Source organism: Zonotrichia leucophrys, unplaced genomic scaffold (genome assembly GCF_028769735.1).
Source record: "Zonotrichia leucophrys gambelii isolate GWCS_2022_RI unplaced genomic scaffold, RI_Zleu_2.0 Scaffold_99_161681, whole genome shotgun sequence".
Classification (NCBI taxonomy): Eukaryota; Metazoa; Chordata; class Aves; order Passeriformes; family Passerellidae; genus Zonotrichia; species Zonotrichia leucophrys.
This window is the reverse complement of record NW_026992304.1, coordinates 55,087-74,949: the sequence shown is the minus strand read 5'-3', so window position 1 is coordinate 74,949 and position 19,863 is coordinate 55,087. Positions and strand designations below refer to the sequence as shown.

The 19,863-nt window shown below is 63.7% G+C and overlaps 2 protein-coding genes across 2 annotated transcripts; one reads left to right on the top strand and one right to left on the bottom strand.

Annotated features, from left to right (window-relative positions):
- The first annotated feature begins 761 nt into the window (after positions 1-761).
- Positions 762-13,095, top strand: EPHB4 (EPH receptor B4). Its single transcript, XM_064737705.1, has 16 exons — positions 762-796; positions 938-2,456; positions 3,416-3,571; positions 4,016-4,375; positions 4,709-4,830; positions 5,550-5,715; positions 6,743-6,842; positions 7,386-7,441; positions 7,514-7,627; positions 8,395-8,642; positions 9,533-9,679; positions 10,154-10,225; positions 10,818-10,967; positions 11,117-11,289; positions 11,570-11,695; positions 11,988-13,095. The coding sequence occupies exons 2-16, from the start codon at positions 1,139-1,141 to the stop codon at positions 12,055-12,057; spliced, it is 3,378 nt and encodes a 1,125-aa protein (XP_064593775.1). The 5' UTR covers positions 762-796; positions 938-1,138; the 3' UTR covers positions 12,058-13,095.
- Positions 12,601-19,560, bottom strand: TFR2 (transferrin receptor 2). The gene is made up of 18 exons (XM_064737691.1): positions 19,460-19,560; positions 19,160-19,346; positions 18,870-19,053; positions 18,467-18,601; positions 18,039-18,144; positions 17,823-17,945; positions 17,387-17,503; positions 16,775-16,911; positions 16,284-16,450; positions 15,728-15,847; positions 15,386-15,468; positions 15,249-15,312; positions 15,082-15,149; positions 14,885-14,961; positions 14,550-14,634; positions 14,153-14,371; positions 13,470-13,610; positions 12,601-13,353 (listed from the first exon to the last, which is right to left on the bottom strand). Exons 1-18 carry the CDS (start codon positions 19,490-19,492, stop codon positions 12,601-12,603), a joined length of 2,799 nt encoding a protein of 932 aa, XP_064593761.1. The 5' UTR covers positions 19,493-19,560.
- Between the last annotated feature and the right edge of the window lie 303 nt (positions 19,561-19,863).

Sequence of the window (19,863 nt, the reverse complement as noted above, 5' to 3'; positions counted from 1 at the left end):
GTGAGTGCCCCCCCCAGGGACCCCCAAACCCCCCAGGGACCCCCAAAATCCCCTGGGACCCCCGGATTTGGGGATTTGGGGCTGGGGGGGGGTTTAGGGACCCCCGGGCCCCTTTGAGGGGTTCAGATACCCCTGTAATAGGGAAGGGTCCTGACATTTGGGGGCTCTGGGGGGGGATTTGCGGTTTTGGGGGGGACATTTGGGGTTCCTGGAATGGAATTTAGGGTTTCTGGGGGGATATTTGAGGTTTTTGGGAGATATTTGGGGTTATGCGGGAGGGTATTTGAGGTGGATTTGGGGTTTTGGGGGGGGTATTTGGCATTTTCGGGGGGATATTTGGCGTTTTCGGCAGATATTTGGGGTTTCTAGCGGGACATTTGGGGGTTTCAGGGGATATTTGGGGTTTTTTGGAGATGCTTGGGGTTTTGGGTGGGATATTTGAGGGTTTCGGAGGTGATTTCGGGGTCTTTTTGGGCGGATCTGGGTTTTTTTTTGGGGGATATTTGAGGGTTTCGGAGGTGATTTCGGGGTCTTTTTGGGCGGATCTGGGGGGTTTTTTTGGGGATATTTGAGGGTTCTGATCCCCTCTGTGCCCCCCAGAGACGCTGCTGGACACGAGGCTGGAGACGAGCGACCTGCGCTGGACGGTGCATCCGCCTGGGGAGGGACAGGTGACACACCTGGGACATTGGGGACACCCCTGGGGACATTGGGGACACACCTGAGACACACCTGGGGACATTGGGCTGGGGACAGCGACCTGCGCTGGACGGTGCATCCGCCTGGGGAGGGACAGGTGACACACCTGGGACACACCTGGGGACATTGGGGACATTGGGGGGACAGGAGGTCACCAGCACCGCTCACCGTCTGTCCCCCCCGTCCCTCTGTCCCCCCCGTGTCCCCCTGTCTGTCCGTCCGTCCGTCCGTCCGGCAGTGGGAGGAGCTGAGCGCGCTGGATGCGGAGCTGGGCGGGGCCGTTCGCACCTTCGAGGTGTGCTCGGGGCGGGGCGGGGGCGGGGCCGAGCGCGACCACGCCCCCGCGCGGGGCCGGAGCCCCGCCCAGCACAGCTGGAGCCCCGCCCAGAACAGCTGGCTCCGGTCGCGCTGGGTGCCCCGCGGCGCCGCCACCACCGTGATGGCCGAGATCCGGTTCACCGTCATGGCCTGCGACAGCCTCGGGGCGGCACCGGGGGGACCGGGGACACCGGGCAGGACGCGGGCGGCGCGGGGGATACCGGACAGGGACAGCGACAGTGACAGCCTGGGGGGGACACGGGACAGCGACAGCCGGCTGGAGGGACAGGGGACACCGGGGACATTGGGGACACAGGACACTGACAGGGACAGGGACAGCGACAGTGACAGCCTGGGGGGGACACGGGACAGCGACAGCCGGCAGGAGGGACAGGGGACACCGGGGACATTGGGGACACAGGACATTGACAGGGACAGGGACAGGGACAACCTGCCCAGGACACAGGGGACAGCTGGGGCAGCTCCAGACACACCTGGGGACACACCTGGACACGCCCCCGGGCATCCCCTTGGCAACCTCGATCTCCATGGCAACAACCCCAAACACCTCAGTCTTCATGAAAATTACCCAAAACCCATCAATCTCCGTGGAAGTGACACCAAAACTGTTGATCTCAAGGGAAAGGACCCTAAACCCCTCAATATCCATGGCAACCACCCCGAACCCCTCGATCTCCATGGAAATGACCCAAAACATGTTGGTCTCCATGGACACCACCCTGAACCCCTTGATGTCCAGGGAAAGGACCCAAAACCTATTGATCTCCATGGAAACAACCCCGAACCCCTCGATCTCCATGGAAACGACCCCGAACCCCTCGATCTCCATGGAAACCACCCCAAACCCCTCGATCTCCATGGAAACCACCCCGAACCCCTCAATCTGCACCCGTTCCACCCGCCGGGCCCCGCCCGCCGCCGCCGCAGCGCCCCCCGCACGTGCAAGGAGACGTTCTCGGTGTTCTACCACGAGTCGGACGCCGACACGGCCACGGCCACGTCGCCGCCCTGGATGGAGAACCCCTACGTGAAGGTGGACACGGTGGCGGCCGAGCACCTGGCGCGGCCGGGCGGGCCCCGGGGCCGCGTCAACCGCAAGGTGCTGCGGCTGGGCCCGCTGCGCCGCGCCGGCTTCTACCTGGCCTTCCAGGACCTGGGCGCCTGCATGGCGCTGCTCTCGGTGCGCCTCTTCTTCCGCCGCTGCCCCGCCGCCACCGCGCGCCTCGCCCGCTTCCCCGGCACCGTGCCCGCCGAGCTGGTGGCGCCCGTGCCCGGCGAGTGCGTGCCGGGCGCCGTGCCCGCCGCCGAGGGCACGCCGCTGATGTACTGCCGCGAGGACGGGCAGTGGGCCGAGCCCCCGGCCCTGGGCTGCGTGTGCGGGATCGGGATGGAGCCCAGCGAGGGAACGGGGTGTCGGCGTGAGTTTGGGGTGATTTAGGGGGATTTTGGGTGATTTATGGGGTGTTTGGGGTGTGGGATGGCCGCTGAGGGCACGCCGCTGATGTACTGCCGTGAGGACGGGCAGTGGGCCGAGCCCCCGGCGCTGGGATGCGTGTGTGGGATTGGGATGGAGCCCAGTGAAGGCACGGGGTGTCGGCGTGAGTTTGGGGTGATTTATGGGGATTTGGGGTTTTTTATGGGGTGTTTGGGGTGATTTATGGTGGTTTTGGGGTGTTTGGGGTGTTTTAGGTGGATTTGGGCTGTGGGATGGGTGCTGGGCCGAGCCGCCCGCCCTGGGCTGTGTGTGTGGGATTGGGATGGAGCCCAGTGAGGGAATGGGGTGTCGGCGTGAGTTTGGGGTGATTTAGGGGGAATTTGGGTGATTTATGGGGTGTTTGGGGTGATTTATGGTGGTTTTGGGGTGTTTGGGGTGTTTGAGATGGATTTGGGGTGTGGGATGGGTGCTAGGCCGAGCCGCCCGCCCTGGGCTGTGTCTGTGGGATCGGGATGGAGCCCAGTGAGGGCCTGGGGTGTCGGCGTGAGTTTGGGGTGATTTATGTGGAATTTGGGTTTTTTATGGGGTGGTGTTTGGGGTGTTTTAGGTCGTTGGGGAGTCTCTGTGGGGTTTTTGGTGTTTTGAGGTGGTTTAGGGTGTTTTTGCTGTGGTTTTGCTGTGTTTTTGCAGCGGTTTAGGGGTGTGGGGGGGTGTTTCAAGGTGTTTCGGTGTCTTGTAGGGTTTTTTGGGTGTTTTGGCGTGGTTTAGGGTGCTTTTGGTGTGTTTGGTATGTTATAGCGTATTTTAGGGGCTTTTTTGGGGTATTTTAGGGTGTTTCAGGGAGTTTTTAGGGCGTTTTGGAGTGTTTTGGTGTGTTTTATGCCGTTTGGGGGTCTCTGGCCATCCCCACTGACGCCCCCCTCTCTCTCTGTGTGTCCCCAGCGTGTCCCCCCCAGACGTTCAAGGCGGAGCCGGGCGGGGGTCGGTGCCGGCCCTGCCCCCCCCAGAGCGAAGCCCCCTCCCCCGGGGCCGCCGGGTGCCGCTGCCGGCCGGGCTCCTACCGGGGCCACGGGGAGGGACCCGCGGAACCGTGCTCCGGTAATGGGGGCGTTTTGGGGCATTTCGGGGGGATTCGGGATGTTTTGGGGGATTCTATCAGGCCAACGGGGAGCGACCCGCGGGACGATGCTCCGGTACCGAAATTGGGGAGATTTGGGGGATTTGGGGTGTCTTGGGGGGGTTCTACCGGGGCAACGGGGAGGGACCCCCGGACCCCTGCTCTGGTGATGGGACCGGGGGGATTTGGGGGGGATTCAGGGCGTTTTGGGTGGGTTTGGGGGTTCCTGGGGGGCTTTCTCCCCTGACCCCCCCCATTGTGCCCACAGCGCCCCCTCGGCCCCCGAGCCCTCCAGGCCCACGTGAACGCTCCGGTGTCCGTCTGTCCGGGGCGGTTTGGGGTCTCAGAGGGTATTTGAGGGTTCCTGGGGGGTTTCTCCTCGGGGGGGTCCCAGGGCCTCCTGACCCCCCCATTGTGCCCCACAGCGCCCCCCTCGGCCCCCCGAGCCCTCCAGGCCCACGTGAACGGCTCCGGTGTCCGTCTGTCCTGGAGCCCCCCCCGCGCGGGGGCGGAGCGTGCGGACCTGCGGTACCACGTGACGTGCCGCGCCTGCCCCGCCCCCCGCGGCCAGGCCCCGCCCCCCGCGTGCGGGCCCTGCGGGGGCGTGGCCTGGGCGCCGCCCCCCGACCCGCGCGGGCTGCGCGGCCAATCGGTGAGCGTGGCCGGGCTGCGGCCGGGGGTCACCTACAGCTTCCGGGTCACTGCCCGCAGCGGGGTCACGGCCCCGGGGTCGCCGCCCCCCGAGCCCCCCGCGGCCGAGATCAACGTGACGGCCGGGGCTGACGGTGAGAGAGCGAAAACACCCCAAAAACACCCCAAAAACAGTGAAAATCACCCCAAAAATACCCCAACCTTCTCCCAAATCACCCAAACTCACCGCAAACCAGCCTAAAACCACCCAAACTTACCGCAAAAATCACCCTAAGCTCCCCAAAACCACCCCAAAAACCCACTCAGGACCCCCAAATCCCCCCCAAATCTCCCCTAAATTCCCCCCAGTCACCCCAAACCTCCCCGGACCCCCCAAACTCCATCTGGGACCCCCCAAATCACCCCAAAAATCCCCCAAAATAACCCAAAATCCCCCAAAATGACCCGAAATGCGCGGTTTCCCGCAGTGCCGCCGCCCGTGTCGGACGTGGTGCGGGTGGGGGGGGGGCCCGGGGGGGTCACCCTGGCCTGGCCCAGCCCCCCCCCGGCGCCCCCCGTGCTGGACTGGGAGGTGAAGGTCTACGAGAAGGTGGGCGGGGGTTTTGGGGGGAAATTGGGGGATTTTGGGGTTTTTAGGAGGTGAAGGTCTACGAGAAGGTGGGCGGGGGTTTTGGGGGAAATTGGGGGATTTTGGGGTTTTTAGGGGATTTTAGGGAGGTGAAGGTTTACGAGAAGGTGGGCGGGGGGTTTTGGGGGGATTTGGGGGTTTTATTTTGGGTGGATTTGGGTTTTTTTTGAGGGTTTTTTTGGGGTGTTTGGGAGGCTTATTTGGGGTTTTTTTTGGGATGTTTAGGGGGGTTGTTTTTGTGGTTTATTTTGGGGTATTTTTGGGGTGGTTTTGGGATTTATTTTGGGGTATATTTTGGGTTGTTTTTTGGGTGTTTGTGGGTTTATTTTGGGGTATTTTTGGGGGTGTTTTGGGGTTTATTTTGGGGTATATTTTGGATTATTTTTTGGGTGTTTGGGGAGGTTATTTTGGGGGTGTTTTGGGGTGTGTTTTGGGCTATTTTTGGGGTTTATTTTGGGTGTTTGGGGGTTTATTTGGGGGGTGTTTGGGGGTTTATTTTGGGGGTGTTTGGGGTGTGTTTTGGGCTATTTTTGGGGTTTATTTTGGGTGTTTGGGGGTTTATTTTGGGGGTGTTTGGGGGTTTATTTTGGGCTATTTTTGGGGTATTTTTTGGGTGTTTTGGGGGGGTCTTTTTGGAGGTGGTTTTGGGTTTATTTTGGCTGTTTTTGGGTTTTTCGCAGGTGGGGGGCGGGGAGGGGCCCCCCCAGTTTGTGACGGTGCCGCGGCCGCGGGCGGAGCTGGGGGGGCTGCGCCGGGGGGGCCTCTACGGGGTGCGGGTCCGGGCCCGCTCCGAGGGCGGCTACGGCGACTTCGGGCCCGAGACCACGGTCAGCGCCCCGGGCAGCGGTGAGACACCAAAATCACCCCCAAATCACCCCAAAAACTGCCCTGAAATACCCCTAAAACCTACCCAAAAACTGCCCTAAAACCTACCCAAAAACTGCCCTGAAATACCCTGAAAATACCCCAAAATCCACCCTGAAATACCCCCATAACCCCTGAGACCACGGTCAGCGCCTCGGGCAGCGGTGAGAGACCAAAACACCCCAAAATCACCCCAAAAACTGCCCTGAAATACCCCAAAAACTGCCCTAAAACCTACCCAAAAACTGCCCTGAAATACCCTGAAAATACCCCAAAATCCACCCTGAAATACCCCCTATACCCCTGAGACCACGGTCAGCGCCTCGGGCAGTGGTGAGAGACCAAAACACCCTGAAATCACCCCAAAAACTGCCCTGAAATACCCCAAAAACTGCCCTAAAACCAACCCCAAAAATACCCCCAAAGTACCCCAAAAACTGCCCTAAAACCACCCCAAAACCTGCCCTGAAATACCCCAAAACTGCCCTAAAACCTCCGCAAAAATACCCCTAAAACCACCCCAAAATTACCCCCAAAATACCCCTAAAACACCCCAAAAATACCCCCAAAATACCCCTAAAACCACCCCAAAACCTGCCCTAAAACCTACCCAAAAACTGCCCTGAAATACCCCAAAACCTGCCCTAAAATACCCTGAAAATACCCCAAAAACTGCCCTAAAACCACCCCAAAACCTGCCCTGAATCCAACCCCAGAAACACCCTTAAAATACCTCAGAAACACCACAAGCCAACTCCAAATCCCCCCACTTTTCACCCAAATCTTCCCAATTTCCCCCAAACCCCCCAATTCACCCCAATTTTCCCAATTTACCTCAATTCACCCCAATTTCCCGCTCTGTTCCCGCAGAGGGGTCCCGGGGCTCTCACCCCTTTCCCCTCCCCAATTTACCCCAAATTCACCCCAATTTTCCCCCGATTTTCCCAATTTTCCCCCAATTCCCCCCAATTTTCCCAATTTCCCCCGAATTCACCCCAATTTCCCGCAGAGGGGGCCCGGGCGGGTCCCGGGGGGGTCGTGGCCGGAGCCGCCGCCCTGGGGGGGCTCCTGGTGCTGGCGCTGCTGGGGGGGGCCCTGCTCGCCCTCAGGTGAGCGAATTTGGGGCACTTTGGGCACATTTGGGCATTTTGGGGGGATTTGGGGGGAAATGGGGGGTTCTGGGGAGGTTTGGGTTTTGGGTCCGGGGGTTTTGGGTGTTGGTTTTGGCTTCCCTGGGGTGGGTTTTGGGGTGGATTTGGGCATTTTGAGGTCCCTGGGGTGGATTTTGGGTTGTTTTGGGATATTTTGGGGTGGTTTTGGGTATTTCGAGGTCCCTGGGGTGGATTTTGGGTCGTTTTGGGTTATTTAGGGGTGGTTTTGGGTATTTTGGGGTCCCTGGGGTGGATTTTGGGGTGTTTTGGGTTGTTTTGGGATATTTTGGGGTGTTTTTGGGTATTTCGGGGTCCCTGGGGTGGATTTTGGGTTGTTTTGGGGTGGTTTTGGGTATTTCGAGGTGCCTGGGGTGGATTTTGGGGTGTTTTGGGGTGTTTTTGGGGTCCCTGGGGTGGATTTTGGGGTGTTTTGGGTTGTTTTGGGGTGTTTTTGGGGTCCCTTTGGGGTCCCCATCCCCGTGTCCCCCCCTGTCCCCGCAGGCGTTGGCGGCTCCGGGCGGAGAAGCAGCGACGGGAGCCCAACCCCGGGGGGGCCGGTAAGGAGACCCCAAAATTGTCCCCAAATGTCCCCAGAAACGTCCCCAGGTGTGAGCCAGGTGTGTCCCCAGGTGGGAAGCTCTACATCGACCCCCTGACGTACGAGGACCCCGAGGTGGCGCTGAGGGATTTCGCGCAGGAGATCGACGTCACCTGCGTCACCATCGAGGAGGTCATCGGGGCAGGTGGCACCTGGGGGGGACACCTGGGGGGGACACACCTGGGGGGGACACACCTGGGGGACACACCTGGGGGGACACACCTGGGGGGGGACACACCTGGGGACACACCTGGGGGGACACACCTGGGGGGGGGACACACCTGGGGGACACACCCTGGGGACACACTGAGGGGGGGATGGGTGGGAGGCACACCTGGGTGACACGAGTGGGGTGGGGGATACATTCTGGGGCATACCAACTTGGGGAACTGGGGTACACACCTGGGGGGTGGTGGGAGGGGACAACAGTTTTGGGTACATACCCCAACCTGTGGGGGGGGCACACCTGGGGGGACACCTGGGGACACACCTGGGGGGACACCTGGGAGGATCAGACACACCTGGGGACACACCTGGGGGAGACACCTGGGGGGGGACACCTGGGGACACACCTGGGGACACACCTGGGGGGAGCTGGGGACACACCTGGGGACACACCTGGGGGGGGGACACACCTGGGGACACACCTGGGGACACACCTGGGGACACACCCAGGGACAGCTGGGGGTCCAGTTTGGGGGGATTTGGGGTGTTTTGGAGGGTCCTCACCTGCCCCAGGTGAGTTTGGCGAGGTGTGGGTGGGATTTTGGGTGCATTTATCAGGATTTTGGGTATTTTTGGGTACATTTACCCCCATTACCTGTCCGCAGGTGAGTTTGGCGAGGTGTGGGTGGGATTTTGGGTGCATTTATCAGGATTTTGGGTACATTTACCCCCATTACCTGTGCGCAGGTGAGTTTGGCGAGGTGTGGCGCGGGCGCCTGTCGCTGCCCGGCCAGCCCGAGGCCGAGGTGGCCGTGAAGACGCTCAAGGGCGGCGCGGGGGAGCGGCAGCGCCGGGAGTTCCTGCGGGAGGCGGCGCGAATGGCGCAGTTCCTGCACCCCAACGTGCTGCGGCTGCGCGGCGTGGTCAGCGCGGGGAGCCCCGCCATGATCGTCACCGAGTTCCTGCTCCACGGGGCGCTGGACGCCTTCCTCAGGGTGGGGACATTGGGGACATCGAGGGGACATTGGGGACATTGGGGACATTGGGGACATTGGGGACATTGGGGACACCTGGGGGACAATGGGGACATTGGGGACATCGAGGGGATGGATGTGGCGCATCGCCGGGGGCATGGGGCCGAGGGGCCTGGAGACCTTGGGCGGCGCGGGGGAGGCACGGGGAGTTCCTGGGCATGGGCGGTGGGGCAGCGCACAATGCGCGGACATGGGGCGTGGTCAGCGCGGGGAGCCCGGCCATGATCGTCACCGAGTTCCTCATGCACGGGGCGCTGGACGCCTTCCTCAGGGTGGGGACATTGGGGGACATCGAATGGGACATGGGGACATTGGGGACATTGGGAACAATGGGGACATTGGGAGGCAATGGGGACATTGGGGGTGTCAGGGCGGGGAGCAATGGGGCTCCACGGGGCATCGGACAGTGGGGACATTGGGGACATTAGAGGGGACATGGGGACATTGGGGACATTGGGGGTGTCAGGGACATTGCGGACATGGGGACATTGGGGACATTGGGGACACTGAGGGGACATTAGGTGGGAATTGGGGACAATCGGGGACATTGGGGACATGGGGGTGTCAGGGCATGGGGACATCGGGAACATGAGGGACATTGGGGACATTGAGGTGTCAGGGGATTGGGGACGTTGGGGGACGTTGGGGTGGGTCAGGGGAGATTGGGGGCACATCAGGGACATTGAGGGGACATTGAAGGGGACATTGGGGACATTGGGGACATTGGGTCATGCTCTCTGCTCTCCAGCACCATGAGGGGACCCTGTCCCCGCTCCAGCTGGTGGCCATGCTCTGTGATGGTGGCCGTGCTCTGTGTGTGATGTCCCCGCGATGTCCCTTTGTCCCCTCAGGGCCGGGAGGGGACGCTGTCCCCGCTCCAGCTGGTGGCCATGCTGCGCGGCATCGCGGCCGGGATGCGCTACCTGGCCGAGGCCGGCTTCGTGCACCGCGACCTGGCGGCCAGGAACATCCTGGTGGACGCGCACCTGGTCTGCAAGGTGGGTTTGGGGCGATTTGGGGGGATTTTGGGAGGGGTTAAATTTGGTGGTGAATTCTGGTGGGCTTGGAACATCCTGGTGGACGCGCACCTGGTCTGCAAGGTGGGTTTGGGGCGATTTGGGGGGATTTTGGGGCAATTCTGGTGGGTTTGGAACATCCTGGTGGACGCACACCTGGTCTGCAAGGTGGGTTTGGGGCGATTTGGGGGATTTTGGGGCAATTCTGGTGGGTTTGGAACACCCTGGTGGACGCACACCTGGTCTGCAAGGTGGGAGGGTTTGGGGGGATTTTGGGCCATTTTGGGGATTTTGGGGCAATTCTGGTGGGTTTGGAACATCCTGGTGGACGCACACCTGGTCTGCAAGGTGGGAGGGTTTGGGGGGATTCTGTTGGGGCAATTTTGGGCTGTTTTGGGGCACTCTGTTGCTTTTTGGGGTGTGGAACCCCCCTCGGGACGCTCACCTGTCCCCCAGGTGTCCGACTTTGGGCTGTCGCGGGCGCTGGACGGGGACAGGGACAACGACCCCACCTACACCAGCTCCCTGGTGAGACCCCCGGGACCCCAGACCCGCGGTTTTGGGGCGATTCGGGTTTGGGGGCAGTTTGGTGGGGTTTGGAGGGGTTGAGAAGGTTTTGGGGCGATTCCGGTGGGTTTGGGGTTTCCCAGAGGGTTTTTAGCATTTCCTGGGGATTTTTGAGGTTTCCCAGGTGGCTCTGGCGTTTCCTGGGAGGGATTTTGGGGTTTCCCAGGGGTTTTTGTGGTTTCCCGGAGGTTTTTGGGCTTTCCCAGGGGGAATTTGGGGTTTTCCAGAAGATTTGAGGTTTCCTGGGTGAATTCTTTGTTTCCTGGGCAGGTTTGGGGTTTCCTGGGGTTTTTTTGGGGTTTCACGGGGGCTTTTGAGGTTTCCCAGGGAGGACCTGGGGATTCGCAGGCAGTGTTTGGGCTTTCCTGGCGGTTTTGGGGGGGTTCCTGGGTTTTTTGAGGGTTTCCCAGGGGTTTTTTTTTGTGTTTCCTGGGGGTTTTGGCATTTCCTGTGGATTTTGGTGTTTCCCGGGGGTTTTTGGGGTTCCCCTGATGGATTCTGGGGTCCCCTGATGGATTTTGGGGTCCCCTGATGGATCGTGGGCCCCGGTCAGGGCGGGAAGATCCCGATCCGCTGGACGGCGCCCGAGGCCATCGCGTTCCGCACCTTCACCTCGGCCAGCGACGCCTGGAGCTACGGCATCGTCATGTGGGAGGTGCTGAGCTTTGGGGAGAGGCCCTACTGGGACATGTCCAACCAGGACGTGAGTCACCCCAAAATCCGGGACCCCCAGATCTTCCTGAAAGCCCCAAATGGCCCCAAAACCCCCTCACCTGTGCAGGTGATCACCGCCATCGAGCAGGATTGTGAGTGTCCCTCTCACCTGTCTCACCTGTCCCTCACCTGTCCCAGGTGATCAACGCCATCGAGCAGGATTACCGGCTGCCGCCGCCGCCGCGCTGCCCGCCCGCGCTGCACCGGCTGATGCTGCAGTGCTGGCAGCGCGAGCGCCACGCCCGCCCCACCTTCCCGCACCTGGTGCGCGCCCTGGACCGGCTCATCCGGCACCCGCAGAGCCTGCGCAGGTGAGGGGGGCACACCTGGGTGGGGGGGGAAGGTGGGAGAGAGCACCTGGATGCGTTGTGGGGGGAGGTCTTGGCACACCTGAATTAATTGGGTGTGGTCCCAGCACACCTGAGTTCATGGGGGGGGCTCTCAGCACACCTGGATTCGTGGGGAGGGGTCCCAGTTCGTGGGGGGGGGTGGTCCCAGCACACCTGAGTTCACGGGGGGGTCTCGCCGCCCCTGATTTTGGGCAGGGGGTCTCCGGCTCGTGGCTCTGACCCCTCCCCTCTCTCCCCGCAGCCCCTCCCCCTCCTGCCTGGAGCCCGCCCCCCCCAAGGCCGAGCCCACCCCCACCCCCCCCTCGGGGGGGCACCTGGAGCCCCTCGGGGTCACCGGGCTGGAGCTGCTGCCCCACCTGAGCAGAGAGTACGGGGGGAAATGGGGGGAATGGGGGGCACGGGGGGCATTGGGGGGCACGGGGGGCATTGGGGGGAATGGGGGGCACGGGGGGCATTGGGGGCATTGGGGGGATTGGGGGCTGGAGCTACTGCCCCACCTGAGCAGAGAGTACGGGGGGAAATGGGGGGAAATGGGGGGCATTGGGGGGATATGGAGGGGATGGGGGGGCACTGGGAGTTGGGGGGCTGTGGGGCACCAGGGGGTCTGGGGGGTCATGGGGGGCACAGGGACCCCGCAGTGACCCCCGTGTCCCCATCAGGGACCTGCTGCGCATGGGGGTGACACTGCCGGGGCAGCAGAGCCCCCCCAAAGGGGACCCCCAGTGCTGACACGGCAAGATGGCCGCCGGGGAGAGGCGCCAAGGGATGCAGATGGATGGGGGAGCAAGATGGCTGCCAGGACAAGATGGCTGCCAGGACTCTATGGCCACTAGGGACAATATGGCCGCTGGGGGCAATATGGCTGCCAATCCAATATGGCCACCAGAACAACATGGCTGCCAATCTAATGTGGCTGCCAGGGACAATATGGCCGCAATTCTAATGTGGCCACCAATCCAATATGGCTGCCCATTCAATATGGCTACCAGGACAACATGGCTGCCATTCCAACATGGTCTCCAATCCAACATGGCTGCCTTTCCAATATGGCTGCCAGGACAATAAAGCTCCACCCACCAATGACTCATGGGTGGGGCAATCTCAGGGGTGGAGCCTGTGTGGGCGTGGCCACAAATGGGCATGGACATAAATGGGTGTGGTCGTCGATGGGCGTGGCCTCATTGCTTTTATTGTCCCAATGCTGGTCACGGCCAATAAACGTGGTTGATGCAAATGAGGGGGCGTGGCTGTGCCCGAGCTGTCCCCAAGGTGTCACCAAGGGCCAACCCGGCCCTGAGTGTCCCCAAGGTCCCCAAAATCCCCATTCCTGTCCCCAAAATCCCCATTGCTGTCCCCAAGGTCCCCCTGGGTGTCCCCAGGGCCACCCTGCTCCCAGCTGTCCCCATAACCCCACGTGTCCTCGCTGTCCCAGCTGTCCCCACGGCCACCCCCAATGTCCCCAAGGCCACTCTTGATGTCCCCGATGTCCCCATGGCCCCCAATGTCCCCAAAGCCACCGCCCATGTCCCCGCAGTCGCCGCTGTCCCCAAGGCCGCCCCCGATGTCCCCGATGTCCCCAATGTCCCCGCTGTCCCCCGCCAGCGCCCCGGCCGTGCCACGCAGGGTCCAGGCCAGCAGCGCCAGCCGCAGCTGGACACTGTCCCCAAGTGTCCCCTCATGGTCACCGGGTGTCCCCTCATGGTCACCGGGTGTCCCCTCATGGTCTCCAGGTGTCCCTTTGTTGTCCTCAGGTGTCCCCACATTGTCCCCAGGTGTCCCCTGGCTGTTCCCAAGTGTCCCCTCACTGTCCCTGTGTGTCCTTGTGCTGTTCCCTCGTGTCCCCAGGTTGTCCCCAGCTGTCCCCACATTGTCACCGGGTGTCCCCTCGTTGTCCCCCGGTGTCCCCCGCTGTGTCCCCAGCTCGGCCACCAGCGCCGCCAGCGTGTGCCCGCCCCGGCCCAGCAGGACGTGACGGAACGGGGACACGAGAGGGGACACGAACGGGGACAGCAGCGACGCCTCGGCCTGCGGGACAGACAGACAGACGGACACTGTGAGGGGGACACACGGACAGGGACACAGGGACAGGGGACACTCAGGGGCGGCCCAGGTGGCCCTGAGGCGACACAGGCGACACTCACGGCCATCAGGCGCGCGTTGAAGCCGCGGTTGAGCCGCTCGTTGGCGCCGTCCGATCCCGACATGTCGCGACGGAGCGCGGCGGCCGCGCGCACAACGCCCCCTCTGGCCGAGGAGAGGCACTGCAGCGACAGGCCCCGCGCCTGGGGGGAAATGGCGAGACGGGTTTATACTGGGATATACTGGTTTGTACTGGTTTATCCTGGTTTGTACTGGGATATACTGGTTTATACTGGGATATACTGGTTTATACTGGGATATCCTGGTTTATACTGGTTTATACTGGGATATACTGGTTTATACTGGGATGGACTGGGAGGCACTGGGAGGGACTGAGATATATTGGGATATACTGGTCTGTACTGCTCTATACTGGTCTGTACTTTTTTATACTGGTTTATACTGGTTTATACTGGGATATCTTGGTTTATACTGGTTTATACTGGTTTATACTGGGATATCTTGGTTTATACTGGTTTATATTGGTTTATACTGGTTTATACTGGTTTATACTGGTCCACACCCACCTGCAGCGGCGCCAGCTGCCGCACCAGCGCGTCCCCGATGGCCGCGGGCTGTACTGGTTTATACTGGTTTATATTGATCTATACTGGTTTATGGAGGCCTGTACTGGTCAGTACTGCTCTGTACTGGTCCATACTGGTTTATACTGGTCCACACCCACCTGCAGGGGCGCCAGCTGCCGCACCAGCGCGTCCCCGATGGCCGCGGGCTCCAGCGGCAGCCGCGGGTCGTGGCCCAGGCGGAGCAGGAGCTGCGCGGCCACGGCGGCCACGGCGCGGGACACGGCGGGGAGGCGGCCCCGGAGCCGCGCCCCGAGCCGCGACAGAGTGTCCTCGGGTGTCCCCAGGGCGGCCCGGGTGCCGCCACCACCGCCCGGGGCCTGCGGGGACAATGGGGGGACGTTGTCACATGTGGGGACACCAGGGGGGGACACTGGGACAGGGAGACACTGGGGACGCGGTCATGGGGGGGACAGAGAGATGGGACATGATCACAGAGGGGACACAAGGACAGGGGGACACCCTGGGGACACCTTGGGGACACTTTGGGGGTCTCACCTCATCGAAGCCGAGCTCCAGCGCCGGGACCCCCGCGGCCGCCGTGAAGGGGAAGGCGCCGCTCTCGGGGGCCAGGGGGCGGATCCTGGGGGACAGACGGACACGGCTGGGACAGACGGACACGGCTGGGACAGACGGACACGGGCGGGACAGGGGGACACGGGCGGGACAGGGGGACACGGGTGGGACAGGGGGACACCTGAGGGCATGGCCAGGTGTGTGCCCAGGTGTGTCCCCAATGCCCCCAGGTGTGTCCCAGGTGTCCCCAGGTGTGTCCCCAGGTGTGTCCCCAGGTGTGTCCCAGGTGTGTCCCAGGTGTGACCCCGCCCACTCACACGTCACTCTCCCAGCCCCGCCCCGGCCGCCGCAGCTGCTCCAGGAGGGATTTCCCGCCCTCGTTGGGGCTCTCCACCTGTCATTGGGGGAGGGGCCGTGACGTCAGGGGGGGGGAAGGGAGGGGCTGCCCCTCCCCCACCCTCTGGCCCCTCCCCCACCCTCTGGCCCCTCCCCCACCCTCTGGCCCCTCCCCCACCTGCTCCAGGGCGCTCTCGATCAGCGGCCCCAGGGTGGGGCTGGTCCGGACCACGAAGCGATCGGCGCCTGGGGGGGGAGGGGGCGGGGTCAGGGGGTGGGGGCGGGGTCAGGGGCGGGGCCGAGACCCCCCCCAAATCCCCGGATGAGGGAGGGGGCGGGGCGCACCCAGCACGGGCCGGTCCAGGCTGACGTAGGCGGCGACTTTGGTGTGCAGGAGGCCGGGGTAGCCCTGGGGGGAGGGGCGGGGTCACCGAGGGGTCACCGGGGTCACGGCAGGGTCACAGAGGGGTCACCGGGGTCACCTCGAGCCACTCGGTGGCCCCCAAGTGTCCGAACTCGGCGCCGTCCCAGCTGACGAAGAGGAGGGTCCGGCGGAGCTGGAACCCTGGGGGCGGGGCGGGGTCAGGGGGGCAAGGGTGGGGTAATGAAGGCCCCGCCCCTCCCCCCATGGCCCCGCCCCTCCCCCCATGGCCCCACACCAGTTTGGGACCCCCACACTCATTGATTGCCCATCCCACACCATCAGAAGCCACGCCCCCTCCATTTGGGGAGCCTCAAATTCCCCAAATTTCCAAAATTAAGCCCCGCCCCAAATCAGGGACCACGCCCGGCCCCTCCCAGCCCAAGCCCCGCCCCTCTCTCACCCTCTCGTCCAATGGCAGCGAAGAACCGGGCGAGCTCCAGCAGGAGGGCGGTGCCCACGCCCGAGGCCGCCGCCCCCGGCCCCAGCGAATCACGTTGGGCCCCCACGATGATGTAACAGTCTGGGCGGGGCCAGGGTCAGCATGGCAACGCCCCCTCCAACCACTTCTCCACCCCCGTTGGCCACGCCCACTCATTGTCCCACCCGCTCTGACCACGCCCACACAACGAGCCTGCATTGGCCACGCCCCACTGACCACACCCACTTCAGCCACCCCCATTTTCCATTGCCCCGCCCTCCCATGGCTCCTCCCTTTGCATGACCACACCCAGCCTGACCACACCCCTTTAGTGCCCCTCCCACCTTGACCACACCCAATTCAGCCACACCCCGCCCTCCTCCATAATTCCCATTGCCCTGCCCTCCCCGCGCCAAGACCACGCCCAAATTCTGACCACACCCACCAAACCACGCTCCTCCCACCATGACCACAGGGCCCCGCCCACCCTGACCACGCCCTCCCTTGGCCCCGCCCCCTCGGTGGCCCCGCCCCTCACCGGGCTCGAGGCGCCCCCGCAGGGCCCCGAAGACGCTGGTGAGGGTCCCGGGGCGCGTCCCCGCCCCCACCCGCAGCTGCAGCCGCCGCCCCCCCGGGCGGGGCCGGAACCGGAGAGACCCCCCCGGGACCCCCCAGCGCGGGGGGGCGAGGGGCGGGCCCAGGGACCTGGAACGGGGGGGGGGGAGAGGGTGAGACCCCCCCCAAAAACCTCAAATGGGGAGGGGAGAGGGGTCGGGGGGGTTTGGGGAGGGGTCCCGGGTTAATTTGAGGGGTCCCAATTTAATTTGGGGAGGGGTCCCAAGTCAATTTAAGGGCTAATGAATAGTTAATCGTTAGTTTGGGGAGGGGTCCTGGGTTAATTTGAGGGTTAGTGTTTAATTAGGGGAGGGGTCTCTGTACCTCATCCGCCTCATGGCCATGGCGGCGCTCAAGGGGTTAATGGTTAATTAGGGGAGGAGTTTATGTTAATTAGGGGAGGGGTCTCTGTACCTCATCAGCCTCATGGCGGTGGCGGCGCTCAGGGGGTGGGCGGGGATCGGGGCCACGCCCGGGGCGGGGCCGGGGGGGGCGTGGCCGCTGAAGGAGGGGAAGCCCCGGCTGAAGGGGTCCCCTGCCCCATCCTGCACCTGCAGGGACATCAGAGACCGAGACCCCTCCCCAAAATACCCCCAAAATGCCCCAGAGACCCCCAAAATAACCCCAAAACATCCCCCAGACCCCGCCCCCATCAGGACAACATGGCTGCTGCTCCAATATGACCACCAGGACAATATGGCTGCCAATCAATATGGCTGCCCCTCCAACATGGCTGCCCATCCAACATGGCTGCCCATCCAACATGGCTGCCCATCCAACATGGCTGCCCATCCAATATGGCCACCAGAACAACATGGCTGCCATCCCATAATGGTGGCCATTCCAATATGGCTGCCAATCCAACATGGCTGCCAGGACATCAGAGACCAAGACCCCTCCCCAAAAATACCCCCAGAGACCCCCAAATACCCCCCGAATTACCCCAACACCCCTTAGCCCCCCCCAACCACCCAAATTGCCCCAAGCCCCTCCCCCCGCCCCACCCGTAGCCCCGCCCCCACTCACGTGCAGGGTGGGCGTGGTGCCCCCCCCCAGCGCGGGGCCCCCCCCCGGCCCGGCCGTGTCCCGGGGGTCGCGGTAAAAGAGAACGCCCAGAGCGCCCGCGGCAAACATGGCCGACACCTGGGGGGCGGGGCATGGAGATGGGGGAGGGGCAATAAACCACACCCACCCCCAGAGCGCCCGCGGCAAACATGGCCGACACCTGGGGGGCGGGGCATGGAGATGGGGGAGGGGCAATAAACCACACCCACCCCCAGTGCCCCTGTGGCAAACATGGCCGACACCTGGGGGGCGGGGCATGGAGATGGGGGAGGGGCAATAGGCCACACCCACCTCCAGTGCCCCATGCTGTGGGCGTGGTCTCACCTGTTGGGCGGGGCGGCCCCGCCCCAGCCGCAGCAGCACCAGCCCCGCCCCCAGGCTGTGGGCGTGGTCTCACCTGTTGGGCGGGGCGGCCCCGCCCCAGCCGCAGCAGCACCAGGTGTCCCCGCAGCTCCACCCCCCGCGCCCGCAGCTCCGCCAGGTCCTGGGGGCGCCCGTAGTGCCCATAGACCAGCCCGCCCTGCGGGGTCAGGGGTCAGCGGGGGTCAGGGGTCAGGGGTCAGGGGTCAGTGGGGTCAGGGGTCAGTGGGGTCAGGGGTCAGGGGTCACTCACGGTGGCCGTCCCGGGCGCGCTCCAGGCACAAAACGCTTCCGGGTCCAGCGGGAGTCGCTCGAGCTCCTCCCCCCCCGGCCCCACCCAGCGCAGCGACACCGCCCCCCTGGGGGCAAAGGGCAAAGGTCAGGGGTCAGGGAGAAGCTCTGCCTCCCCACTGACCCCAAGGTCTTTTGACCTTTTGACCCCTCCCAATTGGCCCCTCCCCCAATGACCCCAGTGACCCCTGACCCCTCCATCCCTCCCGCTCTGACCCCTTGGTGACCCCTGATGACCCCCCAAGTGACCTCTTCATTATCCCCAGTGACCCCTTACCCCCCCAGCCCCCCCATGACCCCTTGGTGACCCCCCCATGACCCCCAATGACCCCTCAATGACCCCTGTGACCCCCGATGACCCCTGACCCCCCCCCATGACCCCCCTGTTACCGTACTGGGAGGGGGAGGGGCTGGGGGCGGCTCCAGGCCCGGCTCAGCCCCGCCCCCGCCAGGGCGCTCAGCACTGATTGGGCGAGAGCTCGGCCACGCCCCGACCCCGCCCCGTGCGGCCCCGAGCTGACCTCCCTGCGGGGGAGGGGCGGGGTCACTCAGGGGTCACTCAGGGGTCAGGGGTCACAGGGGGCGGGGGGCTGTAGTGGGCAGTAATGGTCCGTAATGGTCACTCAGTGGTCACTAATGGTCACTATTGGTCATTATTGGTCACTATTGGTCACTCACCTGGCCCACTGCTCCACCCTCTCCTCCCTCAGGTGGTCAGTGATGGTCAGTGATGGTCAGTCAGTGGTCAGTGGTCACTCAGTGGTCACTCAGTGGTCACTCATTGGTCACTCACCTGGCCCACTGCTCCACCCTCTCCTCCCTCAGGTGTCGCCTCAGCAGCTCCCGTAGGCGGGGCCGAGGGGGCGGAGCCTCTGCACTGGCCCCGCCCCAAACCAGATCGGGGGTGGAGCCTCCCGGCAGCGGCCCCGCCCCCACGGTCCTGCAGGGGGTGTGGCCAAGGGCAGCCACCAACAGCCCTGGGGGCGGGGTCAGAGGGGGCGGGGTCAGAAAGGGGTGGAGTCATAGTGGGCGGGGTCAGGGAGGGGCCGATCCCGCAGTGGGCGTGGCCTCGCGGTGCCGTACCCAATAGGAACGCCGTGGCCGAGCCCAGGGCCAGCGTGGCCAGGGGGTGGAGCCAGGGGCGTGGTCTGCGCCGGGGGCGTGTCCGGTGGCGGGGCAGCCGCACCATTGGCTCCGCCCCCTCCTCCTCCTCTTCCTCCCCCCGGGGGTTTCTGTGCCGGGAATACGAAACGGGGCCGCCCCCGGGGGGCTGGGGGGGCGGGACCCCCGAAATGGGGAGGGGCGGGGTCAGGACCCCCCCAAAATGGGGGCGGGGTCAGGACCCCCGGAATGGGGGAGGGGGAGAAGGGGGCGGGGCTTTACCCGTCCGTGGAAGCAGCGTCGCAGCGTCTCCATGGCAACCAGGGGGGTCTGGGGGTCCCGGGGCTGTTTTGGGGTCTCTCGAGGGGTCCCGAGGGTATTTTGGGGTCTCTGGGTGTATTTTGGGATATTTTGGGGTCCCTGGGTGTATTTTGGGATATTTTGGGGTCCCTGGGGGTCTCTGGAGCTGTTTTGGGATATTTTGGGGTCCCTGGGGGTATTTTGGGATATTTTGGGATCCCTGGGTGCATTTTGGGGTCCCTGGGTTTATTTTGGGACATTTTGGGCCATTTTGGGGTCCCTGGGGGGTCCCGGGGGTCCGCAGGTGCCGCCGTTCCCCTCCCCCACCCCGGTCAGACTTTGCCCCGGGCGGATTTTGCCCCTCCCCCATCCCAAACCGGACCCCC

Excerpts from the sequence above, each read along its gene's own strand:
- TFR2 (XM_064737691.1), bottom strand. The coding sequence starts at position 19,492 with ATGGAGACGCTGCGACGCTGCTTCCACGGACGG. Across the intron at positions 17,504-17,822 it reads GGGGCCGCCCCGCCCAACAG|GTGTCGGCCATGTTTGCCGC; the intron begins GTGAGACCACGC and ends CCCGCCCCCCAG. Across the intron at positions 14,962-15,081 it reads TCGAGAGCGCCCTGGAGCAG|GTGGAGAGCCCCAACGAGGG; the intron begins GTGGGGGAGGGG and ends CCCCAATGACAG.
- EPHB4 (XM_064737705.1), top strand. The coding sequence starts at position 1,139 with ATGGCCGAGATCCGGTTCACCGTCATGGCCTGCGACAGCCTCGGGGCG. Across the intron at positions 9,680-10,153 it reads ACGCGCACCTGGTCTGCAAG|GTGTCCGACTTTGGGCTGTC; the intron begins GTGGGTTTGGGG and ends CCTGTCCCCCAG. Across the intron at positions 11,290-11,569 it reads CACCCGCAGAGCCTGCGCAG|CCCCTCCCCCTCCTGCCTGG; the intron begins GTGAGGGGGGCA and ends CTCTCCCCGCAG.